The 15244-nt window shown below is 56.3% G+C and overlaps 1 protein-coding gene across 2 annotated transcripts; it reads right to left on the bottom strand.

Annotated features, from left to right (window-relative positions):
- Window positions 1-2415: 2415 nt before the first annotated feature.
- On the bottom strand, window positions 2416-9452 carry LOC107298987 (vacuolar protein sorting-associated protein 52 homolog). Of its 2 annotated transcripts, XM_029286654.1 has the most exons (15): window positions 9277-9452; window positions 9014-9164; window positions 7550-7650; window positions 7180-7312; window positions 6994-7051; window positions 6638-6771; window positions 5943-6098; window positions 5107-5225; window positions 4525-4648; window positions 4097-4192; window positions 3497-3604; window positions 3326-3391; window positions 2909-3020; window positions 2708-2826; window positions 2416-2619 (listed from the first exon to the last, which is right to left on the bottom strand). In XM_029286654.1, the coding sequence occupies exons 1-15, from the start codon at window positions 9447-9449 to the stop codon at window positions 2473-2475; spliced, it is 1797 nt and encodes a 598-aa protein (XP_029142487.1). In that variant the 5' UTR covers window positions 9450-9452; the 3' UTR covers window positions 2416-2472. The 2 variants fall into 2 exon arrangements, with proteins under 2 accessions (XP_029142487.1, XP_015683832.1); XM_015828346.1 differs by lacking the exons at window positions 6638-6771; window positions 6994-7051 and having other exon boundaries at window positions 9277-9449.
- Between the last annotated feature and the right edge of the window lie 5792 nt (window positions 9453-15244).

Here is a 15244-nt window from a genome sequence, read left to right as displayed (position 1 = left end):
AGCGGAGACCCCCCAGCACAGCCGGCCGGCCTCGTCCGAGGGGGACCAGCTTCCTGGTGCCCAGCAAACAGTGGAGACCATGGTGGGGTGTGTGTGTGAGGGGGGTCCAGCAACTGGAAGAAGATCCCTCTATTGAAGGGGTGCAGAGAGACCCTCCCCCCATGGAAATTTTCTCCCTCCCAAATTTTCTCTGTGCTCCCTCCCCCTGCTGAATCCCCCTTGGGGCTCTGACCCCCCCCCTCTTCAGATGGACCCCCTTCCTGGTTCATTGCTTCCTGATAGAGGCCCCCCCTCGCAAACAACAGAGACCCCGGGCATCATTGAATGCCCCCTCCCACTAAACCCCTGCTTAGCCCCACCCACTTCAGCCCTATTGATGGCAACTTTTACCCTTACCTCCCCCCCTCCTTGAAGTCGGTGGGAGGCTTGGAAAAATGGGGTCCGAGGTCGCCCCCTCCCCCCATTTTTCTCTTCTTCCTCTTCCCCCCCCCCCGTCCACCCAACCTCCCCTTCCTTTATCCCACGCAAAAGTCCTGGGTATGAAAGAAAAGTTAAAAAAAAAAGAAGTCCAAAGAAGAAAGAGGAAACCGTATATATTTTATTTTGTTTTTATAAAAAAAAAGAAATAAATTAATTATATTATTTAATGGAATCAATATTAAAAAGAACATTTTTTTCCCCTGCTGCAAATTTGTAATCTTGAAAATGGTGTGTGTGTATGTTTGCGTGTGTGTCTGGGGAATGTGAGTTTGAGATCTCACTTCTGGGCTACGGGAAATTTAAGAAATATATTGAATTTTTCTAACAGACTGGCTCATGCTTTCCATCATCAGGGGTGTCCAACCGTGACCACTTTAAGACTTGTGGACTTCAACTCCCAGAATTCCCCAGCCAGCAAGTCTTAAAGTGGTCACGGTTGGACACCCCTGGTTTGGAACGTACCACACAGGATGTTTTCCCCTGGCTTGGAACATACCACAAATGTAGGGTGTGCTGGGAGTTGAAGTCCACAGGTCTTAAAGCGGCCCCGGTTGGACACCTCTGGCTTGGAACGTACCACAAACACAGGATGTTCTTCCCTGCCTTGGAACGTACTACAAATGTAGGGTGTGCTGGGAGTTGAAGTCCACAAATAAAGTGGCCACAGTTGGACACCCCTGGCTTGGAACGTACCACAAACACAGGATGTGCTTCCCTGGCTTGGAACGTACCACAAATATAGGGTGTGCTGGGAGTTGAAGTCCACAAGCCTTAAAAGTGGCCACAGTTGGATACCCCTGACTTGGAACATACCACACAGGATGTTCTTCCCTGGCTTGGAATGTACCACAAACCTAGGGTGTGCTGGGAGTTGAAGTCCACAGGTCTTAAAAGTGGCCCGGTTGGACACCCCTGGCTTGGAACATACCACAAACACAGTATGTGCTTCTCTGGCTTGGAACACACCGCAAATGTAGGGTGTGCTGGGAGTTGAAGTCCACAAACCTTAAAGTGGCCATGGTTGGACACCTCTGGCTTGGAACGCACCACAAACATTTGTGAGTGTGCAAACTACTTTCCTGAGCCAATATGGAGCCTTCCTCCCTGCCTGTGGGTCCTTTGTAGCACAGGGGCTGCATCCCTAGAGTTTTAGAAGCTGTTTTTTCTGTTTGTGTATTGTGTGACTGTTGAACCACAGCTGATGTGGGAGAGGGGGAGGAGGGGCCAAGGTCAGCCAAAGGGGGCCACTATCACATCTTGTGGTAGGGAGTTCCATAAGTTGAGCACATGTTGCATTGAGGGTCCTCTCGTGACCTCTAGACAGGAATGGAATAGAGGGGGGTCCCCAACTTATGTCCACTTGCTTAGCGGCCGTCTGACAGTAGCGACTTAACAATCCACCCTCGTACTTAGGACCGCTGCAGCATCCTTGTCGCAGTCGTGCGATCACCATCCAGGCGCTTGGCTTGCGTTGACGACAATTCTCTCTCGTGATCGCAATTTGCGACCTTCTCAGACGGCTTCCCACAAAGTCATTGGGGAAGCCTGCGGGAAAGACGGGCAAAGGGCGGTCACTGACGTCTGGCTTAAATCACAGCAGAAAAGATGGTAGAACTGGGTGAGGTGATGCCTCATTTAATGACCACGTTGCTTGGCGATCAATTTTCCAGTCCCCGATTCCGATCGTACATTGAGGACTGCCTGTTATCTGGCACCCAAAATGTCACAAATGCTAAGCTGGGTCAGTGTTGTCACCGCATTCACACACAAACAGACACCTCTTTCCTTCTTTAGGGAACGACTCCAGTTTGTGTGAGGCACACTCACCAGCAAGCTCTGCCCGTGGCGATGGCACGGGAACGGGGAGAAGTGTGGGTGAGCCTGCCCCCCAATTCCAGCCTCCCCCCCTTCCCCCTCGGTCCCAAGGAGGCCTTCTGGGTCACAAGAGAGTTTATTAACAGGACTGTACAAGGGGGTGGGGGGCTTCCACCCTCAGAAGTTGGGCCGGTGCTTCTTCACCTCGACCATCAGGTGGTGGATGTTGATGAGCTCGGAGCGGACGGAGAGGGCCTTCAGAGGGGGCAGCGCCAGGACCTTGTGGAAGCGGTGGTAGTACTGGATCAGCTGCGTCAACGCCCCCTGCAGACGGCAGCGAGCAGTGAGGAAGAGCTCGGCCTTGCCCCTTCTGGGCCCCCGCCTCCCTCCCACTGGGTGCCCTGCCCCCAACCTGGATGATGGTGGTCCCGTTCTTGAAGTTGGTGAAGGAGCGCATCACGTCCTGGCTAAGGGTCTCCACCGAGGCCTTCCAGGTGGTGGCAAAGCCCCGCACCAGTTGCGTCACCCGGGCTGTGGGGCGAGGAAGGTGGAGTGAGTGGCGCAAGGACCCCCTACCTCCTCCTCCTCCCCCCCACGTCCATGCCCCACTCACCTTCCTCCCCTCGCAGGCGCTCCAGCTGTCCCCGCTCGGACAGCCCCTCCACCTCCTTCACGAAGGCTATCATGCCCCCGAACCCCGGGGCCAGGAGCTCCTCGATGAACTCCTGCCAGGGAAGGGTCTCAGCTGAGACAGAGGAACCCCCTCCCACAAGGCCCCTCTGAGGGCATGGGGTGCCCCCCTATTCTACCCACTGAGTGCATCGACTCAAGCATTGTCCAGCACGACTCTACACAACGGGAACACGTCAGTCCTGCAACTGAGCCAGCGCTGTGTCACGCCTGGTGTGTACCCGACATGCCTCCCCCATTGCCCCAGGAGAGGGAAAGGCAGGACCCTCCCCCCAGAGGCCCAGTTGGAGACCCCTTGGGCTTCTTGAAGATGGGGAACCACCCACCCATCCCGGCCCACCTGAGTGCGGGCATTCAGCAGCTGCTGGAACCCGTCCACCTCCTTGCTCTCCTCCACCGCTCGCTCCTGAGGAGGACAGAGGAGGGACAGCGCGTGTGTGTGGGGGGTGAGGCTTCGTCCTTCTACCCCTCCCTCCTCTTGCTGGACACTCCCCCTCAGTCGCCTGCGTACCATCAGGACACCCAGCATCATGTCGTAGTTGTTAATGAGGAAGATGAGTTGCTCGGTGCGGGAGGAGAATTCAGCTGCCACACGCAGGACGAAGTTCTCCACTTCGGTCTGGGGGGGGGGAGGAAGGGAGGGAAGCAGGCAGCATCAGAGAAAGGCTCATCCCTCTCTCCAGAACAGCTCCCCCAATACTAGGAGGGGCAAGATTCCCCAATGCTAGGAGGTGCAAGACTCCCCAATACTAGGACGTGCAAGACACCACCCTATGCCCAACAGCCAGACTGAGCCCAGTTAGTAAGAAAAGCCAAGGAAAAGCAGGATACGGGGGGGGGGGGGGGATCAGAGGCTGCATCTGCCTGGCCCCACAAACCCCCCCCAGGAGACCCTCACACTTCAGCCCCTGGCCGGATCCAGCATACAGAGAACCAGGAAACCGGACAGTTCAGAAATGTTTGTTACACCATGGATGGTGACCCACGCAAACAACCAGAGTGTGGAAAGGTCCCCTTTCTCAACCCATCTGGGGAGGGGCAGCCCCCCCCATCTCTGGGTCAAGCTGCTCTCCCTGCAAGGAAGGTCTCTCCGTCCCGCAGATGGGCTCACCTGGAGCTGCCCCAGCAGGGCCAAAGTCCGTTCGTGGGGGAAGGTCTGGTTGATGCTGACGATGGCCGAGGAGAACTCTGCGTACCGCCGGGTGATCTGCGGGTGGGGAGAGAGTAGAGAAGCGGGGTGAGGGGCCTCTGGGCTCTCTAGACTTGGCTACGGTAGCCCCCTCCTTCTTGGCTGGACCACGGGCAGATGGGCATCCAAGCATCCCTGCCAGACCTTTCCCCAGCTCTGCTCCAATCCAGCGCCAGGGTCCCCCTGCCCATCTCCGGCAACTGGGGAGCTGTTTGGCCATAAGCCCACCCCCCTTTTTCAGTCCTCGCATTCTGCCCTGCAGGAGAGAAACTCAGCCCCCTCCCCACTAAGCAGAGAGGGGCGTTCACCCCTCCCTTCCCGAGGACAGGGCTGTTCCCGTGCATACGTACGTAGTGGGGACGCGTGTCGAGGAAGCCCAGTTTCTGGGGGTCCGTGCTCTGGATGCTGTGAATATTCAGCTCCAGAATGTACTGAAATCGCGGCCAGAGCAGTTCCAGTAATGTGTCCCAGTACCTGGGGGGGGGAGGGAGCGTCAACCAGACAAACGACACCTCAAAATGCGTTTGAATACTAGTAGCTCAGGTTGGTAGTTGGGCTGTTGGATTGAGCTCAGAGCTTGACGCCAATGTTTCGTCACCCTTCAAGGAGATATCGTCAATGCACTTTGAACTGTGCTCGTCTGTCAGAGCGCTGACCTTTAAATACCTTTTTACGTGATGCAAATGTACGCAATGAACAAGTAACATTCATGTCAATTTGCATCACATAAAAAGGTATTTAAAGGCCAGCGCTCCGACAGACGAGCACCATTCAAGGCATACTGACGTCGTCTCCCCGAAGGGTGACGAAACGTCGGCAACCAAATTGCCAAGCTCGGAGCTCAAACCAACAACCCAGAAGACACCCTGCCTGACCCCATCAGCCCCCACTGGCCAAGGGAGAGAGTGTTGGGGGGGGCAAAGGGGGCTTACTTGTCAATAGCCGGGACATTGCGCTTGGCCACCAGGGCCTTGAACCGAAGGACGATGTGGATGCAGAGGAAGACGGCGATGCTGTCATAGCAGTCGCTCACGTAGGCATCCATGTGCTTCTGTGGGGAGGGGAGCAGAGAGAGATGAGATGCACGGCGGGGGGCCCTGCTTCTCGGACCCCATCCCTCCCAAAGGATTCTAGGTCCTCGGACTGCAGGGCCCCTCGGGAGCCAGGCATGAAAGTCCCGTAGCCGGAAAGATCCAGAAAGAGGTGTCTCCAGGTTATGCCTAAATTTCAATTATTCTGAGTCCCTCGTCAACAAAAAGCAGAAAGAACAGAGCTGGAAGGGACTTATAGGAGACCCTAGAGCAGGGGTAGGCAACCTTGGCTCTTTTATGACTCGTGGACTTCACGAGTTGAAGTTCTGGGAGTTGAAGTCCACGGGTCATAAAAGAGCCAAGGTTGCCTACCCCTGCCCTAGAGCATTCCTGACAAATGCCCATCCAGTCTCTTCGTAAAAGTCTCCAGTGTTGGAGCACTCACAACGTCTGGAGGCAAGCCGTCCTATCGGTTAATTATTCCCGCTGTTCGGAAATTTCTCCTTAGCTCTAGGTTGGTGCCTTGATTAGCGCCCACCCACTGCTTCTTGTCCTGTCTTCAGATGCTTTGTAGGTTTGATACCCCCCCATCTTCTTTGCGGCAGGCCCCTCAAATATCGGAGCACCGCTGTCGTGTCGCACCTGGTCCTTCTTTTCATCAAGTTTCATTTGATGCCCGCAAGGCGTGGTCTAGCCCCCCCCGCCTCCCACCCCCAGACCCGGCCGCAGATGCTCACGAGGAACATGGCGAGGGTCTTGCCCATGACGGCGTTGAAAAGGTCCAGGGCGGGGGTCCCGGCCACCAGGAAGAAGTCGCAGAGGAACAGGTACTCGCGGCAGCTGTTGTCCAGCAGGGCGTAGTGTTGACTCCGGAAGAGCGACTCAAAGGGATACTGCGCAGAGGGGGGAGGCGACACTGGCAGGACCCTCGGGGTAGTGCCTCGGGATCCCCAGCGCTCCCCGGCTCCCATCCCTTCTTCCTCCACAAAACTCCATTTCTTCCAGAGACTTCCCGTTGGACAGAGAAAGCAAGCAAACCCCAAATGGAGGGACCTGCGTGTCCACGGACTACAACTACCCTCATTCCCAACCAAGCTCTGCTTGAGAGGCTGAAGACCTGCCAGTCTGGAGGAGGGCTCTGGGTGGCATGAAGCTCTTCTACGTAAATCAAAGGGTCCCCCAAATGACACCGAAAGGCAGCTGCCGCTGCCGCTGCACAAAAACGGAAAGATTAGGGAAGGCAAGAGCTGAGGGACCCCCGTGCCTCAAGAAAACCCCCTACCCTAATTTGTCTTGCTGACTGGGGGGAAAGGGGCATGTTTAGCAAATCCTCTGGGTTCTCCTGGGAGACTCCCATCTTAATCAGTGTAAGGCAGCCACACACACAACCTGCAGCCGCTGCGGTCCCTGCCGTTTGAAAGGCTGGACTTACTCGGACGTCGCTCTTCTGCGCTGAGTGGGGGACGATGATGGGGCCCTCCAGCTCGGCGCTGCTGATCACGTTCCCCCGGTTCCCCAGGGTGAAGATGGTGTTCCGGCTGCGGAGGGAAGGCTTGGAGAAGAAGCGTGGCCAGCCGCTGTCAAGGACCACTCCGTGGTGAAAGTGGATACCCTGTCCATCCCCGGGTCAGGGTCCTTCCTTCTTTCCCCTCCCTCTGGCCATGCGGGGCAGCCCCAAACACGAGCCAGGTGGGGTGCAGATTGGGGGGGAGGAGGACTGCCTGCAAGCCTCCCTTGGCTGCTGGTCCGGTTGCCCCCTCCCCCGGGGTCCCCCCCAGGAAAGGATATCCTTCTTGCCGGTGTCTTCCACTCCCATCAGGTCGTCCTTCTCAGCCACCTCCTCGTACTGCAGGTTCGGGAGACAGAAAACGGGGTCGAACTTGCTACGACGGAACGATGCAGACGGAGGGGGAGGGGGCCCTGCATCCGGGATGGAGGGGAAGGGAGACCAGGCCACCTGCCCAGGGAGCTCACCTGGAGCTTCATCAGGCGGTTGGTGTAGGACTTGAAGTAGCTGAGGTAGATCTTGCTCATGGTGTCCACGTACTCGTCCCGGACCTCCTTGGCGATGACCCGCTCGTGGCCCAGCAGGAACTGGTAGAAAAACCTGCCACCAAAGAGGAGGGATTTCGCTTGTCCCCCACCCCATAGAAGAGGGGGGTGGGCGTCCCAATTTGCTCTCCCCAAACCCAGCGTGAACGTCTGCAGAGAAATACCTTGAGCTTCTCCTGAATCTCCCAAGGTGAGAGGGATCGTGCCCAAAGCATTCTGGGAGGCCGACCGCTCCCCAGAAGCCTAGGGCATGCTGGGAGGAGACGTGCAGCTGCCTGGCCCAACCTCCTACCTGTACTTGAGCAGGGCATTCTGGGGGATCTGGTAGTTGGTCATGGGCTTGCGGAAGGAGTAGACTTTCTGCAGGATGAATTCCCGGATCTTGGCTACCGCCTGGTGGAGGAAGGAGAACCACCCATGGGGCACCTCTAGCCAAAGGCTGGGGCACCAGCCCCCCCCAAGTCTCACCCCTTCCCACCCACCCATACACCTCCCTGACAATTCTGCAGCCAGAGGCTTGCAGGAAAGTGGGACCATCTGATGCGATGGGCAGACGGAACAACCTTGAGGAACAACCTCAGCCAAAACTGCCACAACAGATAAAAGAAACCAGAGTCTGGGCCAGAACGGTAACCTGAGAAAGCCACTAAGTCCTCACAAAGATAGAATGTGAGAGCTGCCATCTTTCACGCGCACCTATGCTTCGCTCCCGTGTTTCCCCAAATATAAGATCAGGTCTTATATTAATTTTGGCTCCAAAAGGTGCATTAGAGCTTATTTTCTGGTTAGGCCTTATATTCGGGGAAATACGGTACTAAATGTGTCTGTCTGGCTCAGGGGTAGGCCACCTTGGCTCTTTTATGACTCAGGGACTTCAATTCCCAGAATTCCTGAGCCAGCATGACTCAGCTTGGAAACCTCTCCCTTTCCCCTCAGCATGGCTGGCTCAGGAATTCTGGGAGTTGAAGTCCATGAGTCATAAAAGAGCCAAGGTGGCCTACCCCTGGTCTGACTGATGATCTTCACTGGGGCTTATATTACAAGCATCCTGAAACATCACGCTAGGGCAGGGGTGTGAAACTGCCTGCCCACGCACAAGTCGGTTGCATCATGCATAGGCCGTGCCCACCCCGGGTCCGGCAATGCAAAAAAAAAGTTGCGATACATTGCGATACATCACATGACGCGGTGAATTTGACACCCGTGCGCTACGGCTTATTTTCTGGCGGGGTCTTATTTTCAGGGAAATCTGGTAGATGCCAATCTGCCATAAGCCAAGGGGGGAGGGAACTGTGGGAAGATGGGGGGAGGGAAACCGAAAGCAATCTCCGAGCCGACCTGAGACGTCCCAAGGCTGCGGACATCTCTCCGCCTAACCAACCGTTGCAGGGTGGGTTACTAAAATAGCTTCTTCGAATATGACCGGACAACAGGGAGGTAACCAAGGGGTTGGAACAGAGAAGGGAAAATTAACTAGGGGTCTTTGCCCACAAAGTCTTAGATCTGGCTTTGCTACGTAACAACCACTTCGTTTTAGTAAAAAAGGGATCAGGCTGGGGATCAGGCTGGGGCAGGTCGGACACGGAGGAAGGGAAGGGGAACGATTCTTCCCGTTACTTCTTACAATAAAAATGTTTCTAGCTGGTGCACCTTTGGTTTACGAATCCGGTCTACCTTGCAGGAACAATGTCTGAAGAACAGGAAGAAACGGGGGCCCCGCCAGAGAAGGAGGAAGGGAAGGCGCCCGGCTTCTCACCTTGGCCTTCAGCTTGTCCAGGATGTCCGCCACGTCCGTGCAGGCCATGGTCTCACGGAAGGCCTGCTCCTTCACGGCGTTGATCTTGTTGTTGAGTTCATGCAGCTGCTCCAGGAAGGCCTGGTCGGTCACTGGTGTCTCCAGGATGGTGCTGGAGGACGGGAGAGGGAGGAGCATCAACCGGGCGTCCTCTTCCCCCCCCGCGGGACTCCCCACCCTCTCCCTTCTCTGCCGGGATGATGGGCCCTTCTGCCCTGCCGGACCTGATCATGACGTTGGGCACCACCAGCTCGTCCACCAGCTGGGAGAGGCGCCCGCGGACGGCCTGGCGGTTGCGCAAGCGGACGTTCATGGCGACCGACTGCTCCTGCAGCGTCTGGATCTCACAGCTGATGCTGCTCAGGTCGGACTGGAAGGAGCTCAGCATGGCCTCCATGCGCTGGGGAGAGGATAGGCAGGTTTTATCCACCTTGCACACGCACACACACACACCTGAGTCAGCTAGGCCGAGGGGAAAGCATTCCGGAGTACGGGAAACAGGTCTGGATCTGAGGTGGGGATCAGCCAACCCCACTTCTGCAAAGAGGGGGAAGAACCCACCCAGAAGCCCCCACCCCTTGCTATCTAAGGACTCCTAGGAGAATCCCCACAACGGGCCCTGGGTGAGGAGGGGGACAAAGGGCTCCTCCCCCACCCTCCATGCTGGCCTTGGAGTCTCCCAGTCCTGCCACGCTACTCGGAGCCTTCGTTCACACGGCAGAAATAGAAATATAGAAACAGAAATGGAAACATAGAAAGAGAAATAATAGAAATAACATGTCAGAGCACGCACAGTATTATTGCACTGAGGTAGCCCAGGAGTAAATACAGTAAACAGTGGTTTGTATTAAATGGTGATTTATGTTACATATCTACAAACGTACGCTAGAAACAAGACGCACACACGTGGTCATTCGGCAAACTCCAATACACAGCAGTTACAGCAGGAAACAGACGAGAGAAAGACTATCTAGCAAAAAACCTTCCCATTTATACTCAAGCTCTTAAAGGGATACAGATTCCTGCTGAGTCGTTCCTAACCTTGCATCATTCATCTCACACGATACAAGCTGGTTAGCTTCTAAATCAGGGGTAGGCAACCTTGGCTCTTTTATGACTCGTGGACTTCAACTCCCAGAATTCCTGAGCCAGCATAGCTGGCTCAGGAATTCTGGGAGTTGAAGTCCACGAGTCATAAAAGAGCCAAGGTTGCCCACCCCTGTTCTAAATCATTACCTTGACATAATAGAAATAGAGCTGGAAGGGACCTTGGAGGTCTTCTAGTCCAGCCCCCGCTCAAGCAGGAGAGGCTATACCCCAGTGACTGTCTAGTCTCTTCTTAAAAACCTCCACTGATGGAGCGCCCACAGTTAAATACGGTTGGTGTGCTAAGTGGAAGGAGCCGGAGTCAAGCCGTCCGAGGGTCAACTTATGCGACAGGGGCCAGTGAGTTCGGGGAGCAGTAACCCCCACCCCAAGGCAGCCCCGTCCCTCCCTCCCAGCAGGAAAAGTCCCGGAGGGGAGGAGAAATGCAGAGAGATTCACCTCAAGGACGGCATCGCAGGCCGTGATCTGGGTGTGCAGGGAGGCGATGTTCTTGCTCTCCTTAATATCTGGGAGGGGGGGCTGCTAAGGACAACAGTGGGAGGAAGGGGTGGGGGGGAGGGGTTCTCCTGACACGAAGCCCCCCCCCCGGATCAGCCTCTTCCCCCCAGCCAGGCAGAGGATACAATCCTTGATGGAGGCGTTCTCGATCTGCTGCAGCTCCTGCTCCACCTGCTTGGAGTACTGCCGGAGATCCACCCCCTGCCAAGGCAGAGAAAGCAGTGAGTGAGGGGATCCCCCCCCCTCGATCCCACGGACACCCCTCCCCCCCGACTTCCGGTCTCTCCCACCGTTTTCAGGGCCTCCTGGACGAGGGCGTCCTCCAGGTTGGCTTGGATGTGAACTGAAAGAGAGAGAGAAAGACAATAACGCTGTCTGGAGCAAGAAAGATTTTGTCGTCCCACCCCAACTAAGCCCCCCAGGTGCTGCCCCCGGGACTGGAGCCCCTCCCTCTTCCTCAGCCCCGCCAGTTAAGAGAATTGCCTTGCCAAGCTGGGGGTGGTGGTGGGAGGGGAAGGGCCGGTTGAACCCCCAGCAACTCTTATTGGGAGAACGGGAAACGGCTCTTCCCAACAGCGTCTTTCTGGATGAACTGGAAATAAGATACTTTCTGTACACGTTTCCCCCAGTGTGTGTGTGAGAGAAACAGCGAACGATAGAACGAAAGAGAGAACGAGAGAGAGAGCAAATGAATGAGAGAGAAAACAAGAGAGGGAGCGAGCCAGCGAGAGAGGAGAGAGAACGAGGAGAGAGAAAATGAGGAGAGGGAGAACAAGAGAGAGTGAACAAATGAGAATGAGAAAAGAACAAGAGAGAGAATGAATGAGAGAGAGAACAAGAGGGAAGAGAGAGGAAAGGAGAACGAGAGAGAGCAAAGAAGAGAGGAGAGAGAACAAGAGAGAGAACGAGAAGAGGGAGAACAAGTGAGAGAGAGTGAACGAGAGAGAGAACAAGAGGGAAGAGAGAATGAGAGAACGAGAAGAGATGGAAAACAAGAGAGAGGAGTGAACAAGAGAGAGAGAGAGAGAGAGGAAAGGAGAACGAGAGCAAAGAAGAGAGGAGAGAGAACGAGAGAAGAGAGAACAAAAGAGAGAACAAGAAGAGAGTGAACAAGAGAACAAGAGGGAAGAGAGAGGAAAGGGACCAAGAGCAAACAAGAGAGAAGGGAGAACAAGAGAGAGTGAATGAGAGAGAGAACAAGAGGGAAGAGAGGAAAGGAGAACGAGAGCAAAGAAGAGAGGAGAGAGAACGAGAGTGAACAAGAGAGAATGAGAGAACGAGAAGAGATGGAAAACGAGAGAGAGCGAACGAGAGAGAGGAAAGGAGAACAAGAGCAAAGAGAGGAGAGAGAACAAGAGAGAGAAGAGAGAACAAGAGAGAATGAGAAGAGAGAGTGAACGAGAGAACAAGAGGGAAGAGAGAGGAAAGGAGAACAAGAGCGAAGAGAGAGAGAACAAGAGAGAACGAGAAGAGGGAGAACAAGAGAGAGTAAACGAGGGAGAGAACAAGAGGGAAGAGAGGAAAGGAGAACAAGAGAGAGAGAACAAGAGAGAGAGAACGAGAGAGAATGAGGAGAGAGAGGACAAGAGAAAACGAGAGAGAAAATGAAAGGAGGGAGCAAACAAGAGAGAGAGAGAACGAGAGAGAGAGAGAGAAGGAGGAAAGGAGAAGAGAACAAGAAGACAAAATCCGGCTTTGGCTTCTCCTGGGCACCTGAGTTTCCACCTTCTCAGACAGAGACTATGTGAATCTCCTTGTTAAAAGCATCAGTCCACCCTCCTGCCCCCCCTGGACTGAAAGCCCCCGCTCCGGTCCCAGCTCTGGAGAGGCTGCAGAGAGCCCCCCACCCCGGCAGTCTCTCTTGCCGTCCAACAACCCACCCCCTTGCCCAGCTTACTGTCCACTTCGTCCAGGATGAACTCCTCGGAGGTCAGGTCCAGCTCCCCCAGGTTGAGGGGCAGCGGCTCATCGCTCTGGCCCTGGGGGGGGAGACATACCAAAGGACCTTGTCATGCCCTCAGTGTGTGTGTGTGTGTGTGTGTGTGTGTGTGTGTGTGTGTGTGAAGCAGGGCCCTCTCCTCCTCCTCTGGCGGGATTCATGCAGACCCAACACTTGGGGCCCTCTGTGCATGGACGGGCAGGCTCTGGTCCAGAAGAGGGTCACCCCAGAAGGTCAGCCAAGCAGATTCTCGGCCACGCCTGTCCCCAAAGTTGCTTTTTTCAGGAGGCAGTTGGAATTTCCTGCCTTTTTCCCCTGAAGAGGTTTCGCTCCTCGTCCGAGAGGCTTCTTCAGTTCCGCCGTCCAGTCCCAGCTGAAGAAGCTTCTCGGACTGAGAAGCGAAACGTCTTCAAAGCAAAGTCCTGGAAAAAAAATATATATGGCACTTTTGGGTCAGGTTTCCGTTCCGCGGGGGAGGATGGGCCGTGTAGTGCAGAGGGCCAGGAGGAGGGCGGGGCTTTTGTCCCTCCCTCCTCCTCCTCTACTCCACAACCCCCCTCCCCTTCTAGCTCTGGTGACGTCACCTAGTCGGGTCGTGAAACGTCGGCAAGGAAACCACCCAGGGGTCTTCCAACTGGGCCCTTGGATGACTGGTGGACTTCAACTCCCAGAATTCCTCAGCCAGCAAAGCTGGCTGAGGAATTCTGGGAGTTGAAGTCCACCAGTCATCCAAGGGCCCAGTTGGAAGACCCCCTGGGATATTCTCCCCTTTAGTGGTTTTACCCATTTTAGCCCAGAGGGGGGGGGCTACATAAAGGGAGGGGGGAGGGAGAGGGGCGGGGTCAGACCCAGCCCCGCCCCCTGCAGGAATGCATGGGCGGGAAAGGGGCCACCCGACCCCTGCAGCCCCTCCAGCCCAGGGCGACACTGCTGGCAGGCCGCTGGGGCACAGGTGCAGCTGACATGCGCAGACCGGCCTTCCTGCAGAGACGGGGGGGCGTTGTGGGGATGCCAGCCCCCTCCCCCCCAAAAAGGCCGGAAGTCCACCGGTGCATCGCCTGCGGGACCCCGAAGGCTGCAGGCGGCCACCCGCCAGGTGCAGCCCGGGGGTCCTGGCCGGGGGGAGGTCAAAGGTGAAAGGGGGCGTGGCCGCAGACGGCCATGAGGATGGGCGGACCAGCGAGACCGAGAGGGGGGAGGAAGGAGCGCCGCCGCCGCCGCCGCCCACCTCCTCCTCCTCTTCCTCCTCCGCCTCCCCCGGGCCGAGCTGTCCCTGCGGGCGCCGCGGCGTCTCCTCCAGGCCGGAGCCCAGCACGGACGCCATCGCCGCACCAAGAGAGGGCCGCTTCCGGGTGGCGGAAGGGAACTTCCGGTTCCCTCTAGGCCCGGGCCGGAAGAGACTACAACTCCCTGGAAGCGACGTTAGTTTCCGCGGCAGGGGTCACCGGGATTTCTTTCCGGCCGAGGCAGGAAAAGAAATAAAAAGGCTCTTCCAAGGGTTAAACGAGCCGGAACTTTTCTTTCTCGTTTCTCGTTTCCCCTCCGGACACAACAGGGCAAGGCATACATCGCCGTAGAATATACTACTCTATGATACGCCCTCAAGCCTCCTCTCTACATTTTGTCTCTCTATGGTGTACGCCCAGGGGGAGCCGAACCGTCTTAGTCTAAGGCGGCTGAGGCGAGCGACACTCATGCGTTTCTAACTCTATGGTCGCCACACCGGAAGCCTCCGCAGCTTCACTTCGGGGGGCCGGTCCGACGTCGGGCCTCTCACGCTGCGTCGTTTCCTTTTCCGGCCGAGCCGAGAGCGAGAGGAGCCGGCGCGCAGCCATGGTGAGTTACCGGGAGACCAATAATCCACCGCCATCCGCCACGGGGGTCGCGCTCGGCGGGTCAGGAGGGGGCTGGGCGGCTCGGGGGACGCCGGGACTTTGGGGCGGGCTGGGTCGCTCTTCACCCTCCGCAGCTTGAATCCCAGCGCACCGGTTGGATTTGTGCCTGGGCAAGAGGGGAGGGGGCGGCCTTTGCCCACCTCGTCGTCTGGGACCTTTGACCCCCTGCCCTGCTGCGATTCTACGGCTCTGCTGCAGCAGGGCGGGTTTATCCTGGTTTTATCCTGGTTTAATACTTGTCTATTGTATGTACATAGGATGCATGTAGTGCGCATGCGTCACTTAAGCCCATAGTTGTGTTTTGGACGTGTGCAGCTAGTCCTCGGTTTACGACCGCAACGGAGGCCCAGGTTTCTGGGGTCCAGTGAATTTTGCCCCATTTTACGACCGCGATCGTTAAGCGAGTCGCTGCAGCTGCTAAGTGGGCAAACCTGGTTATTCAATGAATCAGGTTGGCTTTGCTGGCCAGAAGGTCACAAAAGCGGATCCTATCTCCCCCCCCCCATTGGCACCCTACGACCATCCCAACTGTGGATCCCATAGGGCCGGGGAACTATGCCCCCCTTTGTGACTGGTGGACTCCAACTCCCAGAATTCCTGAGCCAGCATGGGGGGGGACAGCCACGGTCCCCTTTTTATGACTAATGGACTCCAACTCCCAGAATTCCTGAGCCAGCATGGGGGGGCAACCATGGTCCCCTTTTATGACTGGTGGACTCCAACTCCCAGAATTCCTGAGCCAGCATGGGGGGG

This window comes from Protobothrops mucrosquamatus, unplaced genomic scaffold, assembly GCF_001527695.2.
Source record: "Protobothrops mucrosquamatus isolate PMUCROS unplaced genomic scaffold, P.Mucros_1.0 scaffold4413, whole genome shotgun sequence".
Taxonomy (NCBI): domain Eukaryota; kingdom Metazoa; phylum Chordata; class Lepidosauria; order Squamata; family Viperidae; genus Protobothrops; species Protobothrops mucrosquamatus.
The sequence above is the reverse complement of the archived record's forward strand: the minus strand, read 5'-3'. Positions and strand labels throughout refer to the sequence as shown.